Raw genomic sequence first — 23367 nt, forward strand, 5'->3', positions numbered from 1 at the left:
AAGTGTCGTTAAAATTTTGATAACTCATATTGAACAATTCAAAGTTCAAGCCCCATTTGATAAAAACGACCCAAGTTTGAGCTCAAATAATTGGACCTTTAGGAAATAAAGGTTCCACTCTTCGTGTTTAAAAGATATTAAAAAAAATACATTTGTTTACCTGCAAAATTTTCGGTGACAAACGTTGAAGTGGTAACATGGAGTTTGATCTATTGATTCTTGGGGGAGAATTTATAGATGAAATTTTTTTCTGTCGAAAAGAAATATTACAGTTTCAGATATGGGAAAAAGAATGTGGCCCGAGATGAATGTCAAACACAAAAAAGAATGCTGTCAAGAGTGCTAAGTGACGAAAAGTCACATATTTCGGTGACCAAAAGAAATTTAGATTGTCAAGGACAAAGAATGATTTGAATGATTTAAGCATAAGTTCTTCACCCAAATATGAAGAGGAAATATTAAATGAAGTCGTCAGTATTTTGACTAAATAAGTTCATTTGTTATTTTTTAGATTCCAAAGAAGAAACCATTATTGTCTAGTAAAAAAATATATAAAAATCTATCTTATTAAATCTGGTGACAAAAAAAACTATTCAAAAGAAAAGGTTAGATTCATAGTCCGTCAAAGTTCTATATTAATATAATTTCATATTTGATTGTATATGGTTCAAATTGTAATATTTTCTAAATGATATAAACTATAACTATAGTGAAGGGAAATTGGGTTACTTAAGATCACTAACCATGAGAATATTAAAAAATTCATTAAAGTTATTTGTGAAAGGTAACACAAATTTACAAGAAGAGATGAATAATAAAATAATAATAAAAAATTTATCAGAGCGAGGTTTCGATCCTCGGACCTGTGGGTTATGGGCCCACCACGCTTCCGCTGCGCCACTCTGATCTTTTGTTTATTTTAAAATATTATTTATATATAAAAATATATAAATAACATAAAATATCATAAATTATAAAACACTGAAATAACTATATTAAACAAACCTTAGATCATTTAAATGATTATAATTTACACAACTTAGCCTTAGTATATCTGATTTAAAAGTATACAGATGTGATTCTCTTTTCCTTGTGTTTCTTCTCACATTTAAAAACATTAAAAAAAACATCTTTTTTATTTAATTGTCCCCTTCCTTGAGAGGAGGAACAGTAATAATATATAAAATCAGTAGTAGCAGATTTGAAAGTATACATAAAATTGTTGTAAGAGCTTATTTCAAATAAGTTGTTTAAATAACTTAAATTGAAAGAAATAATTATTATTATTAATTTTGAGAAAGTGATAATTATTTTTAATAAAAAGACTTAAAAAATATTAATATATATATATAAATAAAAATATAATATAATAATTTAAAAAATATATTTTTTTAATATTTTGGTTAATAAATTGAAAGAGAGACAAGGTCTTACAGTAAAAAAAAAAAAAAGTAAAATTATAATAATTATTTGTATATACAAAATTAAAAATTATTTAATATTAATATATAACCATTTCAAAAAATATTTATATAAAATAAAAACAATAGAACTTTACTTTCTTGTATAAATGTACAAAATGGTGTTAAATAAATGTATATTATATATATAAATATATTAATTTTAAACCCTAATTAACTACCATATTCACATCCCACTTTCAAGTTCAAAGTCGGTTACACTTGTTCCATACTTATCTCCATAAAGGATCCCTGTACAACACTTCTTTTATATATATTTACTATTTTATCCTTTCCTGTTAGGGGAATAGGGATCCGTAACATGTCTTTGTTTACGAGTAAGGTCTCAAACTCAAATTTCAAAATAATCTTCAAATTTGTCGATGCTAGGGTTTGTTAGGTATTATATCTTTATAATACAGAAAATATGTATAAATATAATGTTAAAGATAAAAGGAATGAAATAGAATATACGGAGAAACGGAATCACCAAGTTCTATGTTGAGTTGAGACGTGTGTTAAATACATTTTCCTTAAAAATCGTCTCCTCTTGTTTTTGAGATTATCGCAGATGACTATCTCACATGGTACAACGAATTTAGTAATGATTTAACACCACTACGCAACGTACTTGACAAATGTACTTGAATCGCTATCACCGGACTCAAAAGAACAACTCCAATTAAAAAAGTTGAATCAATTAAATGAGAGAACTAATTTATTGAAAAACATAGTAAAATATAGAGAATTTGAGAGAGAAAATTCTCAAGAATGTGGAATATGTAAGGATGACAATTGGTACCCTATTGACGGGGAGTGAAGTACTCATTTCCGAACACGATTTACATTTTACTACTCGAAACTGACGAATATCTCTACTTCTATCCCCATCTCTGATTTATCGGGTACCTGATGCCTAGCAAGTACCATTACCCGAACTAATTATATAATTATAAAGATTAAAGAAAAAGAAACATAATTATAATAAATAATTTAAAATTAATAATAAAAACATTATTAAGTACATACTTATTAAATCTTTAAAAAGATAATCTAAAAATGAAACTAAAATAAAATAAAAGTTAAAAAGATTGAATACGAAGAATGATAAAGAGAAATTAATATTTTGTTATTAAATTAAAGTTAAAATTAAAATTAATTAGATTTATGTGTATAAATAATTATTTTTAATATAAAAAAAAGTTAAAGATAGGATGTAATGTATTTTTTGATGATATTTAATGTGGAGCGAGAATAAAAAAATTAATAATGCCCCTATAACGATCGGGTATCTTTTCTCTTGACAATATTATCTATTTAATGGAAGTCATTCCACACGTACATTTTATGTATTTTTTATAAAACTAATTAAAGAAAGAAAAATGATAGAAAGCGCGACTAGACAGCGACTGGGAGCGCGATGCCTACGTGGTGTGCCTACGTGGGTTGACAGGTAGAATATTCTCTCATTTTATTAATTATTTTATCTCTCCTATTATTAATAATTAGTTACTAGAGAGAAAATAATTAATCGTGAAAATAGAAATATTAGATAAACATTTATTTATAATATTTATAAGTAATAAAACTAAAAAAATATTAATAAGTCAATATAAAAAAAATAATAAAAAAAAAGAGGCCATAAAAAATATTTGATAAATAAAGGAATTGAAAAGTCATAAAAATAAAATAAAAATAAAAGAGATAAATTCATAATTCAACTAATTATTGATATTAATTAGGGTTTAGAATTTAGTATTTAGGTTTTAGAGTTTAGGATTTAGAGTTTAGGGTTTAAGATTTAGGGTTTAGAATTTATTTAAACATATTATTAAAATATTTAATGTGAGAATTTGTTGTAAATTATTGATTTATTTTAACCTTTATAAACGAGAGATAATAAATATCAAATAAATGAGTAAAATAATAATCGTGGGAATATGGATAAATGAGATAAATTAATTTGCAAGACAGAGAGAAAAATTATTTAATAAGAGGAGAGAGAAATTAATTAATAAGAAGAGAGATAAAATAATTAATAAAAAAAGAATATTCTACCTGTCAACCCACGTAGCACACCACGTAAGCATCGCGCTCCCAGTCGCTGTCTCAGAGTCGCGCTCTCTATCATTCCTCTTAAAGAAAATTATAGAATTAAGTAATAATTATTATTGATAATCATACTAAACAAATTTAAAATAAATAAGTGAAAACTTAGAATATTGGAAAAGAATGATAAACATTTTATCATCACTGGTCTGTTAGTCTGTTATCGTTCCCACAATCTTCTCGGCGCCATCGCCAAAGGCCATGGCTTTCTCCTCAATTGCTTCAACCCTACCTCTCTCTAACTTCGCCAAAAATTCCCAGATCTCTCAAACACTCCACTTTTCCTCTCCTCTTTCCACCCGCGATTCCCTCTTCAATTCCACCGTATTATTCCGAGCTACAACTTCCAAGTTCAAGTGGAGCCAAGTTCATTGCAGCAAGAGGGATACGACTCGGCCTGGATTGGATCCTAAGATTGGAGTCTCTATTTACAAACCCAAATCCTACGAAGTTCTTCTCACCGATGCCGCCAATGCTCTTTCCTACGCTCTCGAAGATGGCAAAATTCGGCTCGAGATAGAGTTCCCGTAAGTACCCATTTCCTCATTATGCTCTCTAAACAATAATTAACAGGTACTGAGTAGTAATATAGGATTGACTTGATGTTTTCTCAGGCCCTTGCCGACCAGCATTTCTTCTTATAAGGTAAATTATTTGTCTTTGATGTTTTGTCTGGTTTAGAACTAATGTATTTTTCTCGTGCTAGATTCTTTTCATATTTGTTCTTACAATCTTCTCCATTGACTATCTTCAATGTGAAGGGATCTTCAGATGAATTTAGTGAGGCAAATATTCAGCTTGTCATATCTGTTGTTAAGAAGCTTCAAGAAAGAAGGGAAACAAATGTTTGCATTGTGAGACTTACCTAGCTTCTGTTCATGTGGTTTCTTAAGCTTTAATTTCCTTAACCTCGATAAAATTCATCCTTGTAGGTGTTCCCCGACAATCCCGAAAAGCGCAGGGCCTGCCAGCTCTTCCAAACTGCACTTGACTCGGTAATTCTCAACTAAGGATATATTTTAATTTCTATAGAAGATAAGGATGTGTACATGAAAACAGACAATCATTTAATTGTATTCAAATGTGAATAGTTGCATATTTATGCCTGTTAATGAAGACTTGTTTCTCCTCCCCTACAATTTACTTGTCAGAAATTGGGGATACATTTGAATCATTCTGATTTCAGTATTATTCATTATCTCTGCTAGATTGATGGCATTTCAATTGGGTCCTTGGATGATTTACCCGGTGATCCTGTCAGTAATTTTTTCAAATCTATAAGGAACACATTGGACTTTGATTTTGATGATGATAATGAAGGTTAGTAACAGTTTAATTTTATCAGTTGAAGGCATTTCCATAAAGGTTTGTCGTAGATAAAAGAATGAACATGCATGATCTTGATCATAAACTTTTATCCTAGTCTAAGCTCCATGATCCTCTACAGCCAAATGGGCTTTGATTTTTGCATAGTGCAGATCAAAGTAAATGTAAAGCCACAGAAGAAAATACTATCTTTACTCTTTTAGATAGTTCATTATAGATTAGTGTATTAAGTGGACACTCTCATTTACATGTATTGCTATTTTTTATGAATTAAATTTCAGTTTGATTGTTTGGCTTGTGTTAATTGGTTCGGTTGTTGGTTAGTCAATCTCTCAGGCTTATCTTTAACAACATATTTGCTTCATTTCTCTTGAATGCAGACCGTTGGAAATCTAATGAGCCACCATCACTCTACGTATTCATCAATTGCAGCACTCGGGAACTTTCATCTGTAGAAGAGTATGTGGTAGGATTCCTCACCATTTACATTTTTTATTAAAATGTTTCCATTCTAATCATTAATTCTTATTATTTGTTTCTTAAAATGCTGAAGTTTGTATTAAATGAGTTGTCTTACTTTTTTTTGTGATATTCGATATCACTATGGCTAATATCTTCGACTTTGATAGTGTTTATACTTTCAACTGTTGGTTGACACTTACTTCATCAGCCATGACTCGTTTTTGGGATGTGCAGAAAAATTTTGCACCATCCACCCCTTCACTTCTTTTCAATCTGGAACTTGACACGTTGCGGTATGCTAGAATGTTTTTTACTCACCATGAAAATTGATCCACCGTATTTTCAATTGATTTTTGTGCATTGATTGATCTTTGTAGTTCCGATTTGGGCATACTGGGATTTCCGCCAAAGGATTTACATTTTCAATTCCTTTCTCAATTTATGCCAGTGTTCTACATCCGACCAAGAGAATACTCCAAGGTTTCTCATTTGCACACAGTTTCTTCATGCTTGCATTTTTTCTTTTACTTTTTTTTATATAGAACTACAATCTTGTCTCTGATTAAGATTTCTTTCCAAGACAATTGGAGTGGCGCCTTATGTTGTCAACTATAGTGGAGCCTTATTCCGCCAATATCCGGGTGAGAAACATAATAAATTATAAATAAACATGATTTTTTTCTCTTATGTGGAATTTTGCGCGGTTTAGGGCCTTGGCAGGTGATGCTGAAACAAGCGGATGCTTCTTATGCGTGTGTGGCAGAGAGCGCAACTCGTTTCACACTGGGTGAAGTAAGTAAAATAGTAAAAAAAATACCCATCTAGTAGTAATTCAAGAAGATGAATAACAAACAGCGATGAGTCTGAATTAACAACAGACAAAGGAAGAGTTACTGAGAGTACTTGGACTGCAAGAGGAAGAAGGAAGTTCACTGGAGTTTCTCCGAAGAGGATACAAGGTTCATCCTCGATCTTATTGATGGGTAGTTTTTGTTTTAATGTAGTTAGAATTGGAAATAAAAAGGAGTAGAAAATTTCTGCAGACTTCCACTTGGTGGGAAGACGGTGTTGATTTGGAGCTATCCTCGGCTTGGCGTAGTTAAATTAAGCAGTAGAAGAGGAGATCAAAATGTTGAGATATATACATACACTAGCTGGCTATTCTTTAACGGATCAAGATATGCAGATTTAGAGTAAACATGGCGTTCTTCTTATCTATCATGATATTTTATAATGTATGTATGTATATGTACACTATTTATTGTTCGAGTAATCATCCATTGTCTTATTTTGTAAATACTCTTTATACAGTTGGATTCTGCTTAATGATGGAATCATTCTATCCATTGTCACTTGCGTCAACCTTGATATGAAAATGTTTATGATACAGTGAATAGAGACTATCTTATCGACATCATGCGTAAAATATCATGTTCTCGGTTATCATTTTAACTGTAACTCCACATGTTTTTTCGACAATTCTAGGCAAACCCATTACCTCCATTATATTTGTTATTGTTATAAAGGTATTTCTTGAATGATGTGTGTTATAGTGGATTCAAATCTTTATCTTATCAAATGAGTGTAATAACACACTCCTTATATTATTGGAAATTTGATGAAATGACCCTACAAAGAGTCCATTAAATGCTGGTCAAAATTAATTACGCTGGTCACCACCTCAACATATTCTGACGAAATTATCCCTGTCGCGTAACCTGAAGGCTGAATCGTCTCGCGACAGAAAAACCTGTAAAAAGTCCAGAATACCCAGGCAATATCATCTCGCGAAAGGCAAGATCGTCTCGCGAAGAGCAAAATCGTCTCGCGAAAACACCATTGAAGTAATGCAATTATAGACTGACCATAATGTTTTTCCTCTTCACGAGACGATTCTGTCTTTCGCGTTATGCGATACGGTAATTTCGTCATAATATTTTGAAGTGAGATAATTAAAGATTTTTTTAGGATAAAGTTAAATTTCCCTATATTATTCATTATTTTTTTTTCTAGTCATTCATTGAATGAAAATCTCCTCTTATCAACAAAAACATTATTATTTAATGTCTAGTTTCATCTTACAAAAAATCACATATAATCAGTTTTATGTAAAACATTATTCTCTATTTTTATTATTATTATTATTATTAAAAACACCTAAATTAATTAATTAATTAATTATGAAGTAACTAGTTATTCAAAATCTCCAAGATCAGCTTCAAAATCAGGATCTTGAGGTTTAGGGACTTTGACCATACCCCTGGAACTCGAACTCTTCTTCTTCTTCCTTAGTTTCTTCACTCCACGAAGTGCATTTGTTGCAAATCGCGAAGCAAGCATCGCCGCACCAAACCCAGATCTAGATCTATTCCTCCGCAACAATTCTCTTTCCTCTTCCTCATCATTATCATCATCATCATCAAACGACGAAGACGACGACCAATCCTCTTCCAATCCCTCGCTCCGCCTCTCCGCCATCTTCCTCCTCGAATGCCGCCGCCACGCAGCCATAATAAAACACGCCGCCCACGTCCTCCATTGCTGAGAATAGAACCGAAACGTCTGCTGAACTTGCCTGCTATGCAACCGCCTGAACTGGGTCGTAATAAACTTCAATTCGTCAGCCGACAGTGCAAATGCTTCCACTTCGGAAAGGGCTTTCACCGTTCTTGTCGAAGGCGGCAAATTTGATGCCGATTTTGGGTCAAGTGCCCATGTTAATAACTCCTCGCCGCAGAAATCGTTTTCTTTCAAGAACCCACGGTTGAAAAACCCACTTCTTCCTCCATCTGTAGTTACACTCTCTAGACGCCCACGGATTATGAACAGCATTTCGTCGACAGGATCACCTTCTCTAACTGCGTACGTGTTGTTTGTGTACAACGTTGGTTTTAGCCGTTCGCAGACAGCATCAAGAAGCTGATCGTCCATGTTTGCGAATAGAGGTACCTTATTTTCAACCAAACAAGATTTGTTTTTAAACGAATTAATTTCATACCATGTTGTTTTTGATTGATTAGCTTACCCTTTTAACCAAATTGAGACAGAGATGACGCTTAATATCTCTCCTTAGATCCATGGGAAGACTCTGGACGATTGTTTCTTCGTCGACTCCTTTGGTCTCTAGCCATTTGTATTGATCATAGCGCCGGACTCGTTCTCTTAGCTCTTGTGGAAGCAGTCTGTGATGCATCCATTGCTCTGAGTCACGCCTTTTGATCCTCATCTCCTCTAGTCGAACGGTGAGCGATTGAAGATAGGTCTGTATGTATGTATCTCCAATGGAGGATTAGTATATCATTATTCTAAAGATTGTATCATTTTGTAAGATAGTTACTTACCTGCATGTTTCCAATGAGAAGGGCAAAGAGGATGAGTCCAAATACAGCTATTGTGATTGAGAAAATAACTTCTGCTGGATATAAACTTGTTTCCAGTCCTTGACCAAGTGTACTGTTAGAGAAGAAGAAGAAGAAGAAGATCAACCCAAAGACAAATCATAGAGCAAGCATAAACATGAAGATCAGGTTCTTCTACTTTACAGTTTACACTATTACAAAGCTCAAAAACTCTTATGCAGTTTGATTGAATCAATTTTTAAAATTTACATTGGTCTTTCAAAATCCTCTATGTATGGTTTGGTATAGATGGTTATTTCGATTTGAGCACTTCAAACTTTCACCCCTTGGCGAAGCCTATCAAGAAACATAGTATTTTGTTATCAAAGTTAAAATTGAAACTGGTTATTCTTTCTTGTTTGATATAAGTTTTTTTTTTTTTTTTATCATTTATAGTGTAATTTTTAGATTGCAACCCTTTTTTGTAGTATAAAATCATAAATGAAATGTTAGATGCATGATAAGGTAAGGGTTTTGCCATGTTCCTATGTTACTAATCTTAGACATATGTGAGGTTGATAGATTACTTGGATCAATAATTGAATGGAGGAAGAACAAAAAAGGGATTGAAAATGATTTTGATTGCTTTTTAATGGATTATATGGGATAAAAGGAGGTTTAGCTACTCAAACCAAACTGATCCGACCTAATTAGAACCGAAAAACATTAAATCTTTTAGAAGGCTGAATATATATAGTGTTGATATAAACCGATTTTTTCACTTACTTTTCTTCTATATTAATGAAATGAAATGTCTATAGTTTTAGAGATTTGTACCTCAAATTTTGCAAACCCCACCATAAACAATACAAGTATTTGGGGATGAAATTCTTGGTGGCAATAATTCCAGATGAGACAGCTAATCCATAAATCCCATAATTGAATTTAGGATCATTTTCATTATAGTAACATTTTGCACTTAAAACCCCTCGTGCAATATCTTTCCAGAATAAATAACCTTCCAAACCATTATTCTCGCAATACAAGAAACTTTTTATGCACAACAAATTTTCTGAACATGCCTCCTCCCAACAATTATCTGTTCTCCCTACAGCAAACAGGTACCAAAATGCCCCGAATATCTGATCCAACAAAATTTTCGTAACGCTTCATTTTCAGTTTTTATCGACTTCACTTATAAAAAAAAGTTACTTACGTGACTTGCAAGCATGAACCACAGCATATAGTATGCTGCCCCGGCCCAAGCAGTCTCCGCAAAGTGACCATTTGTCTTTCTCATCTCGTTTGTTAATGGAAGGAATCGAAAAAATCGGGGAATATATTGAAATATGATAATATATATTAATGCCTGTTTAGTTGCCATAACACTTGAACCATTAACATCAGCCAGAAATTTCCATACTACAATCTGCAACCAATCAATTTAATAAACATTTACTACAATATAAGCAAAAATTGTATAAAAAAAAGAGCCAAACCTGGGGGAAAGGCATGACAGATAGAAGATCAAAGATGAAATAACGATTCAAATATCTTTCCGCAATTTTTGCAGGATCTATAACAAGTTCGCCCCGTCCAAAAACCCTAGAAGACGGGGCAATATAAGCTGTTCGAAACTGCAGTACGATTCTTATGAGATAAAATGAATCGATTAATGTCCTTGAAGTTGTGACTGTATGAGCCAACTCCGAATCAATTCCGAGACAACTTTGTTCATAATCGAAAACCGCAACATATAGAAACAAAGGGTCGATGGATACTGCAATAATACATGAAATGACAAGAACTCTATTGCAAAATAATATGATCTTGTCTTGAGGATCAAATATTTTCTTCTCGGTTAGGTTTAGATCTTCTTGGAATACCACACGGTTAACTCCCGATTTTAATGAACGTCCGATTGTCTTTAGTCCTTCGGATCCTCTCGAGATTCCTACCCTAAATGATTTTGATGATGGAATAGTATTGTTTGTTTGTTGACTTGAGCCTGTTAAACCGTCTAAGTTAAACCCGCAGTTCTTCATCACCCCAGCATCCGATGAAAATGACAAATTTGAATCCAACCTTACAAGAAATATAAGTTACAAAGTCATACAAAAAATCAGATATAATCCCATTTTAAGCCAAAGATATATATGTATATTTGTTAAATTAAATTTCTTATGTTTGTTAAAAAAAATAACAATGATCTAAAAATTAACATGGTTAAGAATAATAATGTGCTAGTTTAGCTATGGCCTGAGTTAATAAAAGTTTCTTTCCTGAATTAAACATAATTTTTCATAAGTTAAAAAACTATTTCAACTTGAGTTATACTAGTAATTATTTTTATTCTAAGAGTTTGTTTTATATTTTTTTTACCCAAAACCTAACGTTTTCACTCAATCACTTGATCTATCCCAATTCCCATCCTCATTTTATTCACCAAAATACAAAATCTCCTTTATTTAATATTTTCTCTCACGTATTTCAATCTTCATTTTAAATGGTAAAACTAATTTATTAAAAATTAAGTCTAACAAAGATTTTACCAAAATTCAAATACAACCCAAAAAACCCTGATCAAACAAACTCTAAGTGAATCAAAATTACCCTAATTTGGAACCCTAACTCATGAGCTGAACTTGTGTTTGGAGAACTTTTTTTTATTTACTTAAAAGTAATTATTTTTTAGCTCCATTTAAACTTAGGTATTTCCAAACGTGGTATATAATTTATTTAATGATATAAAAAGTATTGAAGATTAAAAGCTAGTTAGTGACTGGCCTTTCTTGCTTCCTCCGGCTAGGGTTTGACCTATCTTTTAGTGATTGTTGAATTTTGCTTTGTTTTTGTTTTTGTTTTTGTTCATTTTTTTACTGAATTTATTCTTTGCAGTTAATGACCCCACTTTATATTCTATCATAGTGGAAAAAATTATATGGATATCCCGTCGTTATTGAGGTTTATGTATCCACCCGAAAAGAGAAATGAAACACAATGTTTTAAAAAACAAAAAAAAAATGTCTGAATTAAATTATTTGAATATTTTATATTTTTGAATTAACATTATTTCAACTTAAGTGAGTTTCTAAATAGTGTTGTTTATAAGATTGTTTTTTTTTTTTTTTTAGCAAAATGCAAATGTGTTCTCAAAAGGTTGATTAGAATTGGAAATTATAGTTTAATGATGGTATGATAGAAGAAAATATTGACAATACCTTACAAATTTCTTTCTTTGGCCGTCTATTATCTGTGATTTAAAACCACAGCCAAACATTTTGCAAAGCTGACATCCAATGACAGATTAACCAGAATACTTGGGGATAAAAATATTTTTATTACAGTTTTGTAGACGAACACTTCAACTTTCAAATAAGGGCTTGCGTCATCTTCTTGGTCGTCGTCATTATCGAAGAACTTATGATTAAAAAATCAATCCATCTTTGGGTCCTCTAAAGAAGCATCCACTTAAGCATAACCCAAGTTAAATGGTTTGGGGATTCTCTTTCATCAAAGAGAGAAAGAGAGAGAGGAAAAAGAGCAGCAAACATCGGCCTAGCATTGATGATCGAACATTTTTTTATGTTTTTTATTTAATTATAGATTTCCCTCTGCCTCAGGATGGGCCAAAATAACTGTCATAACGGATTCTTTGGTCCCACACACTTGTTTAAGGATAATTTGAGATTATAATGTAATTTTAAATACAAAGTTACTATTTTTAAATGACAATAAAACTAATAGTGACGGTGTAAAACTGTTGCTATTGTGTTGTACTATTTTCTGTTATTTTGGTCCAATAACAATTGGCAACGCAAACCTCACTATAATGGATAAGAAATTCAATGGTGATATAAATGATATTCATTTGGTCTATCGAAAAAAGTAATACAAAAATATGAGTGTTCACTTTATTACCAAACACAAAACACATCCAAAACATAACGAGATTAACCATTTAGGAGTAACATTTTTTTTGAATTAAAGAAATTTAGCATGACACCTCAAAACCATGACTCCTCACTACATTTAGGAGTAACAATGAAAATGTAAGCAAAAAATATTCATCAACGAACAAATTAACATAACATAAAATTTTGTGTTAACACACTTGGAGATTCTCAAAAAGATCAATGAATTCACCGATCGCCTCCATCGGTTTTTCAGAAGAGATATCTCTATCGTCATAATAATAGCATTATAAAGGAAACGCATCGGTCGCCCGCGATCACTGAAAGTATTACGGTTCCTTTCGAGCAAAATAATTCATAAAAAATAATCAGAATATGGGCCCATCGACTCAATCCAACCGAGCTCGCGGTTAGGGGCGGAGCTAGGATAAAAAATTACCTGGGGCTGACTCCAACTTGCATCTCAGATTTAACTTTCTATGCTCTGTTTTTTTTCAATAAAATTTCCACGATTATTAGAAGATGGAGACTCGTCATTCCCTCTTAATGCACACGCTTGCAAAGTGAGTCACCGAGTGCTTTCAATAGTTGTTGTAAGTCGTCGTAATATGTTATTTTGTTTTTCATCTGAAGACTGTGCATTCAGTACTTTGTCAATATGACAAGGATATTCATTAGATTATCAAGATATTCAACTGCCATAATATGTGGTGAAATATTACATCATATATGCATAACAAAAGAGCATCTATCCCTATCATTAACTCGCTTTCAATATTTGAATCCATCTATTGTAAATGTAGGTTTTTGGGATTGCTTATGTTCAAACAAGAAACATGAGAAACAAAAAGCAGCATCTTTCAAAGGAGAGTATTCTAACCAAGTAAATTTCTTAAACCAATGACTTTGGAACCGTCGATTTTGATTTCCAAATTTGGTCGACGAGTACTCATCCTTAATAAGTTGATATGACACATATTGATATAAGCTCGTCTAATTTCATCCCTTTGATTAAAATAATATTTCCATATCGGAATACGTAATGATAGATTACGTTTAAGAGAATTTACATCAACATTAATTTTAGGAAATTTGTTAGGTTTTTGAGCAGGGATATCAATTTTTTTTTATTTAAATACCGAATCAAACCAATGTAACTATTTTAACTTGTTTATTAATATTAATTTATATTTTCTTATAAATTTTTGAAATACTTTATAATTAAGAAATATAGAACACTATATTATTTTAATTTTTATATTTTACCCTTATAAATAATTTGTATTATTAATTATATTGAAATAAATAAAAATAATGTATAATTATTATATAAATATAATTTTAAAATAAATAATATTATTATATGATTTACATTATTTTATATATATTTTTTTATACTTTATTTATATAAATAAGTCTTAATTATATATTAATTAAAATTTATATATTATTATAAATATTTATATATTAGAAAATATTATTAGTATAAAATAAAATATTAATAATAATTATTTTAATAAAATTATATTTAAAATTAAAATAATATAATTATGAATTAGTTTATAGATAAATTATATTTTAAAATATAATAAATTAAAAATTACATAGCCAACTAGGCTCAAGAGTCACATGTTAAACACATATATAAAATGTTTTATTTTAAGATTTTAATTTAGGTGGGGCTGTACCCCACCCTAGCCCATGCCTGGCTCCGCCCCTACTCGCGGTTTCTATCTAAATATCTCAGTAACCGACAATTAACACATGCATCACCCACTTAATGTCAATCATGTTCTAAAGTATGCTCCAAATTGTAGTCACTCTTTTGCAATGCAAAAGCAAGTGCGATGACGTCTCCACTTCTTCGCAACACATTCTACAACAACTAATCATAATGCACAATTTTTCATTTATCTGACATCCGTTAAGATCCCTCTATGCATGTCACCCCATCTAAAAATGAGATTTTTGAAAAAAAATTAGAATCTCACAACTTCTACCCTCAATACGGTATTTATTAGTATTCAATATTCTAAATTGAATTTTGGAACTTATATAGTTCTTGGGTTTGGTTGAGTATGGTTTTGATAACTAAACTAAAATTTGATTTTTAACACAATTATTAAGTTTTTGACTCGTTTACACATTTTTTATCGTTTAACAAATATTTGATTATTTTTTCTGTTTAATACGTTTTTTACTAGATCAACATTTTTTTAACCCGTTTAACCAATATTTGTCTCGTTTTGACCCGTTTAATAATTATTTAATTTCTTTTGATCTGTTTAATACGTTGTTGACCCGTTTAATATATTTTTGGCCCCTGTTTAACACACTTTTGACACATTTACCACTTTTTGGTTCGTTTAACACGTTTATAAAATGTTTAATACATTTTTTTATCCGTTTAATATTTTAATTAATAAATTAATCGATTGTCTATATATTTTAGGTGGAATGAATAAACAAGGTCTTGATTATGGTAAACTTTATTTATTTGTAAAACCAAACTAGATATTAAAGAGATGTGTTATTGATTGTCTATAATATATTTTAACAATTGTGATATGTTTTTTCTATTACTAAACTATATACCATAAATATATAATATTAATAAATTTAAAAAAAATTAAAAAATTTATATCCACTTAAGTGTAGGTTCCACCGATTGTTTCTCTTTGCTAAGTAATGAGGATGTCAAATAATAATATAATGAGTAAGAAAAGCATGAATTTTGTAGACTAATTAAATAGAAAAAAAATAAATTTATTTAATTTGAGTAACCTTAACCCAACCCAAACTCAATCCAACCCAAACCAAATTAACTTACCCAAATTAATATTTTGAGGTTGAGGTTGAGGTTGAAGTTGAGGTTGAGGTTGAGGTTGAGGTTGAAGTTGAGGTTGAGGTTGAGGTCAACCCAAAATATGTTTCCCTAAATATAAGTTATTCTACTAACCACGGCATATAAATATGAAAAATTATTGTTAAATTAGTTAGTAAAACTTAATATTAATGTTAAATTTATAAGTAATTATATGTTAAATTAGAATATTGAATGAGTGTTAGTCGAGTATCCAGACACCATTAAAAAATCACAAGCTGGATGGATTAATCCGAAGTTTATCACCACCTTCTTGGAAGTTGTATCATCTGATATGCTTGCAGGTATTATAAAAAATAATATACCGAGTAATATTGGCTATAATCTGCATATTTCAAAGACGTTAGGAAGAAAGTATATGGTGAATACTATCCTCGTCAAATTTTTAAAAAATAGGTGGGACATGCTTAAAAAGTTGTGAACAATGTATAATGAATGATTTATGTCGTGGGTGCGGTTAGAATGATGAAAATAAATAAAAAATACTTACTAAAGACGATTGGTGGAATAACATATATATGATCGTGAGATCTCGTCACTTTGCTATCTTTAATTTGCACCATTTTAATATTATATAATTAAAATTCCTTTATATTTATCTTTTATAGTTCACTAAACTTTTAGCCTTAAAATTTGAAATAAGACTAGCAAATTTGGAACTAATGACATCAATCTTCGGGGTAATAATGTAGCACAAGAAAATTTCTTTAATAGATTTGAATGATAGTGTGTCAATCAATGAACACACTTAACAAATTGACACACATCTATGCCAATAGATTTGAATGATAATGTTATTCATTCCCCACCTAGAGAACAAGGCAACTTCCTTAATCCACATTAATATCCTTTTCTGTACAATTATCACACCCCTAGTTCCAACTAAGACACAAACAATGAGGATTATATTTGATGTGTTATGTGATTGTGAACATTTATTTTTTACGTATTCCTTTGCAACCATGGGTTTTATATATGATAAAAGTGCATGTGATGTTAATTATAACATATTGTCTTATAAAATTTTAGATAATATAGATCAGTGGAATTTTATTGGTATAAATGTTACAATAAAAATAGCAATTTTTTTATATCTGACTCAACTTGAAGAAGATGAAAATGAGATTAATGGTTTCATTATACAAGCGAGTGCATTATTTTATTATTATTTCTTGGAGCATCAACGAAGTTGGACGCTACGCCTTTCACGAGAAGTAATGGGACAACGAATTAAGTATGTAGCACACAAATACACTTAACCATTTAACCAAGCGCAGAACTTGTCGCCTGACGGGCTCGAACCCAGGAACTTAGGGTTAGTATCCACCTCTTATTGCCGCTAGGCTAAAAGAGGGGATAAAATGGGACAACGAATTAAGTATGTAGCCTGCAAACACATTTAACCAGACGCAGAACTTGTCGCCTCACGGGCTCGAACCCAGGAACTTACGCCTTCCACGAGAAGTAAAATCACAAGCAATGACTTATTTTCTTGTGAGTGATAATTTGTTAGATTAAAGTTTCTAATTAACTTAGGATAATTAATCAACAATATAAAATCACCGGGTTTTGAATATTTATTTTAAATAATCAAAAATGGAGGAATTGTTAAATAAAATTAATCTAGGACACTCACTATAATGATTCTACCAGGTTTTAATAATTTAGTTTAAACAATAAAAAATGGAGAAATTGTTAAGTTAATGTTTTTGATTAGTTTTAAGAGTATCAATATAACTGATCAATGTTATTGATTTTGTGTAGGGTCAAAGTAAAGAAAACCGGAAAGGAAATCCATCTGGTAGTTGATCAAATTCGGTATTTGATCAACTTCAGTTTTGAAGAAGCACGTTCGGTTTTATATTCGGCTTTGTAGAAGCGCGCACGGTTTTTTATCCGTTAGTTGATCAAATTTGGTATTTGATCAACTTCGGTATTTTATATGAAGCGCTTCCGATTTTATGTCAAGTTCGGTATTTTGAAGAAGCGCATCCGGTAGTTTGTCCAAATCGGTTTTGGACAAGCACCTTCGGTTTTATGTCAAGTTCGGTATTTTAAAGAAGCGCATCCGGTAGTTTGTCTAAATCGGTTTTTGGACAAGCACTTCCGGTTTTATGTCAAGTTCGGTATTTTGAAGAAGCGCATCCGGTAGTTTGTCAAAATCGGTTTTTGGATAAGCGCTTCCGGTTTTATGTCAAGTTCGATATTTTAAATCGGTGATTCTGGTATTTAACCTGTTCGGTTTTATATCGGCGATTCAGTATTTAACCTGTTCGGTTTTATATCAGCGTTTCTAATATTTTAACCAGTTCGGTTGTATACAAGACTGCCACATCAGAACGCACAATAATCAACAGAATAACGCCACATTTAATATTCAAATTCGACTGTTGCATTAACTACCATGTATCATTATACAAACCTTCTAAGAAGCTTAACAGTCACACGTTATTCAAGTAGGGCTACGATACTCAAGTGCGGCTACAATACTCAAGTAGAACCACGCTACATCAACACGCAGAACTCTACAACACGCCATCATTTAATGCAAAGCAGCTGAGCTAATCCTATAGAAGACTGCCACATACCTAGCTAATCCTATAGAATATTCGACGCATTACCTTCATCTAGTACATCCACGATCAAAGGCATATCCTCTGATGTACTACCCTGACACGCATTCAACTGAAATAGGACATGTGTCTTCTGAAGCAAAATTGTCCGTTGAGAAGATGTCTATTTAAGAAGAAGTTGGAGGACAATTTGCATCTACCGTTTTCACTAGAGTTTTTCACGAGTATTAAGCTTTTATGTAATCAAGCGCTCAAGCTCTCAAGTTCTAAGAGTTTTCAAGTTTTCTAGATTACAAGGTTGTATTACATACTGTTCTTTTTGTGTGAGATTTCAGTACTATAAGTTGACAGAACATGTTCTGTTCAACAGAGTATTGTGTGTTAGGAGTTCGGAAACAGACAATGTCTAAGTCCTAGTTGTCCGACTGGGTTTGTGTAAGCGTTGTACTCAAACCAAATTTTCTAGTGAATATCCTTCTCAAGTTTGAGAAGAAAGGGTGACATAGGAGAGTTTGCTCCGAACATCCATAAACAAACTGTGTGTGTGTTGTGTTCTTTACTTTCCGAATCTTACTACTCTTTATCTGTCGCTTCAAGTCTAAACAAACAGTTCTGCACTTGACTTTGCTCAAGAGTTTGTGAAGACTTGTGAAGAATAGAAACATATATTAACTTCTAACAGAGTTAATATCGAACAAAGATTTTCACGGTTAACAATACTTGATCAACCCCTGCTATTGTTGACTCATTTCCTAACATAATTCATGCAAGCAAATAACTCGAATGAAGTTGCGTCGCTTTGATATGTTAGTACAACGTCTTGTGTACAACTATGGTCTATGTGGTGGGCGGTTAGTCAATCCTCGTGAGGCGGCCATATTCGCTTTGAGATATTTTATATGAGTGGATTTGTGGTTGACACATCTCTCGTTTTTGGACATTCAATGGAAACAATCTCTACACAAATTAACAATGTAATTGAGGCATTGTATAAAATGTTGTCTGGCAAATTAGTTGTTATTGACCAGTTAACACTGCACCCGAAAGTGACACGAGTAGGCAAATATAAGTCATTTCGAGTAAGTTTTTTTTTAAAAAACAATCATTAATTTTTCCAAAAAATATGAATAACATGTTATGTTATTTCTATATTAGAATTGTATATGTATGTTAAATGGTATGCATGTACAAGTGCTCACCAGAAATCGACACACGTCTTTGGCGAGAAAGGAAAGGTGTGTAAACAACAAATGTTCTTGGCGTTTGCAATATAAATATGTGTTTTACATATTTTTTTGGGGCAAAGGTTCTATACACGATTCACACGTTTTATACATGATTGAGAGAAGATAAAATTTTAATTTTCCTATTCTTGTTTCAGGTACATAAGTTTATATTGTTGCTCTTATTCACGTGAACATTTACAATATTTCAAAATTTTTAATTGCAATATTCAATACTTTTTTTTGAAAAAGGTCCATGCAAATTATATAAATTAGAGTCGTTTAAGCACAACGACAAAAGCATTACAAGAAAAGAAAGAAAGATAAAAAACAAAAATAAAAATAAACAAACAACGTGACATAATTATGTCCACAAATGACCAAAATGTATGACAAAAGAAACAAACTTTAACGAGCACGGAGATCTTCAATAAGATCAATGAGTTCCCCGACCGCATCAACTGGTTTTCCCAAAGAAACCTCCCCAATTGTCATAATAATAGAATTATGAATTAGACACATTGGTCTGCTACGATTACTAAACGTTCTCCGGTTCCTTTCAAGCCAAATGGTCCACCAAAAGATAAGTGGGATAGTGGTCCAACGAGTCAGCCCAACCGAACTCACCGTCTCTATCCAAACTTCCCAACAACTAACAATAGATTTTGGCATAACCCACTAAATACCAGTCATATTCTATAAAAGACTCCAAATCGCCAACACTCCATCACAATGTAAGAGCAAGTGAGGCGCTCACTCCACCTCTTTATGACACATTCGACACCGACTCGTCATAATACACTCTTTTTTCATGCATCTATCATCCGTTAAAATCCCTCCGTGCATGACACTCCATCCAAAGAAGGAGATCTTTGATGGGAGTTTAGACTCCCATAACTTCTCCCAAATAAAATTGTAAGGTGCATTCTAAACAATTAAGGAGTAGCAATAACTAACCTTAAAGGTATCAATATCTTGCCAACGCATAATATCATGCGAAGACGGATTCACCTCTTTGCGCCCCACCAAGTTCAACACTTTATCATGTAAAGCTAACTCATCAGCAATAAGTCTTCTCATATACCTGATTCTCGTAGAAAAACCATTAGAGCTCATATCAAACATGTCCTTAACTGTAGCATCTCTACAAATAGCGATTGAGGCAAGAGTTGGAAACAAAGAGTAGAGGCTTTTAGCACTACACCAAACGTCCTCCCAAAAACTAATCGAAGAGCCATCGCCTACCGAAAATCTGCATTGTTCACGAAAAGTCTTCCATATCACTGAGATGCCACTCCAAATACCGCATCCCACAACACGATTAATATGTTTGGTGAACCAACCAGACCAATCATTCCCATACTTGCACTTGATCATAGTAGCCCACAAAGAGGTAGGCTCTGAGGAATATCTGCTACACCATTTTGATAAAAAAAACTTTATTAAACGAAATCAAGTCCCGTATACCCAAACCCCGTTGATCTTTAAACTTCTTCACTTTATCTCACCTAACCAAATGACAGAAGGATGACTCAGATGATCCCTAAAGAAATTTTCAGGGGGTAAATCACCAATCTTTTTCATCTGACACTTCTTAATAAGTGTCATTGTGGAGATTTCGCGAATATCGGGCCACACTTCAGACTCTTTAGTTAAAATCTCTCTATCGGGAGATTTGTTTTCATTCAACATCATGTTATGAGTGGAAAAATTCTCACATAACTCCTCATCAGCATCATATTCAACATCTGACTCAACAGTCTCTTCCTCCGATAACTCATGCACCTTGATAGGTGAATCACTTGCATAACTGGGATACACAAATTTGATGGGGTTTATTTGAGCCGCATTTTCCATGTGTGGCCTTAACACATCATTTTCCGCGTCACTTGGCTCACAATTAGCCCCACACCCCAGGATAGGATGGGTGAGAGATTCCCTTGGAGCTTCGTACATAGCTACATAAGGCATATTAATCAGAATATTGACTAGAGGAGACTCTTCAGATGTCACACATAACTTAGATTCCGGATTATAAGATGGATTTGATGTTTCGGGTATCAACTCAACAGTCAAACTCGGTGACCAAAGCTCGTTCTTGCAATCACGTCCGTCCTTCTCCAATATGCTACTCAGTTCAACAAAAAACGTCGTCTCGAGAGGTTCAACTATACCTGTTGACTCTATAATTTTTTTTGGTTAATATCAACCACATCTACCATAACCTCACCAAAATTGTTCACTTCATCCAAACACTTATCCACACTAATTGGTTGTACCGGTGAGCCAAAACTATTGTTCTCTTTAAAATCCCTAGAAGGAGGATTCAGGGAAGACACTTCTTGCTCCACATGGTCCGTGCATAAGTTGGAAGTCGACATTGTTGACATAATAAGAGGCCATTCGGGCCACACCGCAACCTTATACACCACCATACCATGTTTAAGGGAAATAGAACTCGACATCCATTCCGTTGGACTAACACAAATTCTTTCCCATCCGACCTCGCATTTCAGTCTAGTATTTTCATCCATCTCCCTATAACCACTTAGCGCTTCACCAGCATTTCTCAGACACTCAGTGCTCCAACAGACTGAGGGTAACCCAAATAACCAAATCCAAGTGCCATTTGAACTTTCATTTTGCATGGTTAGCCTTTCTGAGTGATCCATCTCATGCTCAACTTTAGGTTCTTGATCCGCCAAATTATTAAACATAGTGTTTCTAATACTGTCATTATTAAAACCATTTTCAAGTCTTCGAATTTCTTCTTCAACTAATGGAATTAAATTCTTAGCATGAGGCATAATAAACACCGTTCGACAATCAATCCATAAAGCAATATACCTTCCCCGTGAGTTAAACCCGGACAAAATTTTCCGCCTAATGGGCCAGATCCGAGGCACTTCCTCGACCATGACGATGATGACAAATAATGCCTTAAAATCTTTAAGTGACCCAATCCCACCTCGATCCTCCTCCGCTTAGAATTCTTGATCTCATAGATTGCTACCACATTCAGTTTATCCATCAACGTAACAAACTCGAAAGATTTTGTACCTATAATCACCAACTTGGACCAATCCGACCAACACGCACGTCTTACGTTTTTCACCTTGTCTGCATAAGAAGGAGAACTGACCTCCTAATTTTTCCCCTATGACTGGTGCATCCCCCATCGACGACCTACATTTGTCACTCCTCCGATCGGCGGACCACTTACCGGCGGACGACTTCTGCCGCTGCCCTTGGACAGAGAAACTGAATGCATACTGTTATCCACTAGTTGCTTGCTTCCGGAAGCATTAGCGCCTGTTAAAAGTGATTTCCTAAGCTTGGCATCACGATTCAACCTTAACAGATTCATGGAGATTCTCTTGAAGACTGATCGTCGGCGAGACCTGTTGTCTCCCCCCACCTGCCTGCCATCATCCAGCGTTGAATAGACTCCCACCAACACCTGCGGGCGACCATCGACCAGTCGAACCACTCGACCTCCTCTACCAACGAGGAACCAGCCTTCCCCATCATCCTTTGATCCTTTGGAGAAACGTTCATCCACCCGACTCCATTGCATAATAGGCTGTGACTTTTTAACTACCTTCCCCGCATGCGACTCTTGGGCTCCCCTCTCTCCTCCTCTCATTCTCTCTCCTTTAATTATTTGAATTCCTATACTATTTGGTTGACTCGGTTACGCTAATAAGCATGGATATTTGGCACCGTATAGACGTGTTCGTTACCACGTACAAGAATTTCAGTCGAGTGTCCACCAATTGGCTTTGAAGAAATGTTCAACCAACAACGTTGAGATCTACAATTAAACGTACTTTTTGGAATTTGAAAAAAAAACATGACGTATACTCTCAACATCAATGAATTTGTTGGGTTTTATTTTAAGAAAACAAATCAAAATTATTGAAATGACAGCCTTTTTGCACAGTTTAATTAGATAGAACAATGTAAACGAGGACAATAATTATGATGTTTGAGTTGATGATGAACTTGACACATTGGAGACACAGACTTTACAACCCGAAAATTTCAACGATAAATATTTTTCAAAAATATTGTTATG

The 23367-nt window shown here is 33.0% G+C and overlaps 2 protein-coding genes and 1 non-coding gene across 3 annotated transcripts; 1 reads left to right on the forward strand and 2 right to left on the reverse strand.

The window, feature by feature from the left end:
* Positions 1-835: 835 nt before the first annotated feature.
* TRNAM-CAU lies at positions 836-907 on the reverse strand. Its single transcript has one exon. It is a non-coding gene; the product is annotated as a tRNA-Met (tRNA).
* A 2780-nt stretch (positions 908-3687) lies between these two features.
* On the forward strand, positions 3688-6703 carry LOC124920904 (protein LPA3). Its single transcript, XM_047461485.1, has 12 exons — positions 3688-4096; positions 4184-4214; positions 4331-4423; positions 4502-4564; positions 4778-4889; positions 5276-5361; positions 5592-5650; positions 5735-5837; positions 5938-5998; positions 6067-6149; positions 6236-6316; positions 6401-6703. Exons 1-12 carry the CDS (start codon positions 3771-3773, stop codon positions 6458-6460), a joined length of 1158 nt encoding a protein of 385 aa, XP_047317441.1. The 5' UTR covers positions 3688-3770; the 3' UTR covers positions 6461-6703.
* A 716-nt stretch (positions 6704-7419) lies between these two features.
* LOC124928565 (probable cyclic nucleotide-gated ion channel 5) lies at positions 7420-22320 on the reverse strand. Its single transcript, XM_047468807.1, has 11 exons — positions 22137-22320; positions 21520-22065; positions 20803-21472; positions 20247-20703; positions 11917-11984; positions 10195-10780; positions 9912-10124; positions 9533-9837; positions 8699-8810; positions 8383-8619; positions 7420-8306 (listed from the first exon to the last, which is right to left on the reverse strand). The coding sequence occupies exons 1-11, from the start codon at positions 22318-22320 to the stop codon at positions 7551-7553; spliced, it is 4134 nt and encodes a 1377-aa protein (XP_047324763.1). The 3' UTR covers positions 7420-7550.
* Positions 22321-23367: the final 1047 nt, after the last annotated feature.

The sequence above is a fragment of the Impatiens glandulifera genome, chromosome 1 (assembly GCF_907164915.1).
Source record: "Impatiens glandulifera chromosome 1, dImpGla2.1, whole genome shotgun sequence".
NCBI lineage: Eukaryota > Viridiplantae > Streptophyta > Magnoliopsida > Ericales > Balsaminaceae > Impatiens > Impatiens glandulifera.

What these genes read in the sequence shown, in the direction of transcription:
- LOC124920904 (XM_047461485.1), top strand. Translation starts at nt 3,771, where the DNA reads ATGGCTTTCTCCTCAATTGCTTCAACCCTACCTCTCTCTAACTTCGCC. An exon ending in TTTTGATGATGATAATGAAG is followed by an intron (nt 4,890 to 5,275) that starts GTTAGTAACAGT and finishes TCTTGAATGCAG; the next exon opens with ACCGTTGGAAATCTAATGAG. An exon ending in CTGGAACTTGACACGTTGCG is followed by an intron (nt 5,651 to 5,734) that starts GTATGCTAGAAT and finishes TGATCTTTGTAG; the next exon opens with TTCCGATTTGGGCATACTGG.
- LOC124928565 (XM_047468807.1), bottom strand. Translation starts at nt 22,320, where the DNA reads ATGGATAAACTGAATGTGGTAGCAATCTATGAGATCAAGAATTCTAAG. An exon ending in AAGATATTGATACCTTTAAG is followed by an intron (nt 11,985 to 20,246) that starts GTTAGTTATTGC and finishes ATTGGATGTCAG; the next exon opens with CTTTGCAAAATGTTTGGCTG. An exon ending in CTGTCATGCCTTTCCCCCAG is followed by an intron (nt 10,125 to 10,194) that starts GTTTGGCTCTTT and finishes GATTGGTTGCAG; the next exon opens with ATTGTAGTATGGAAATTTCT.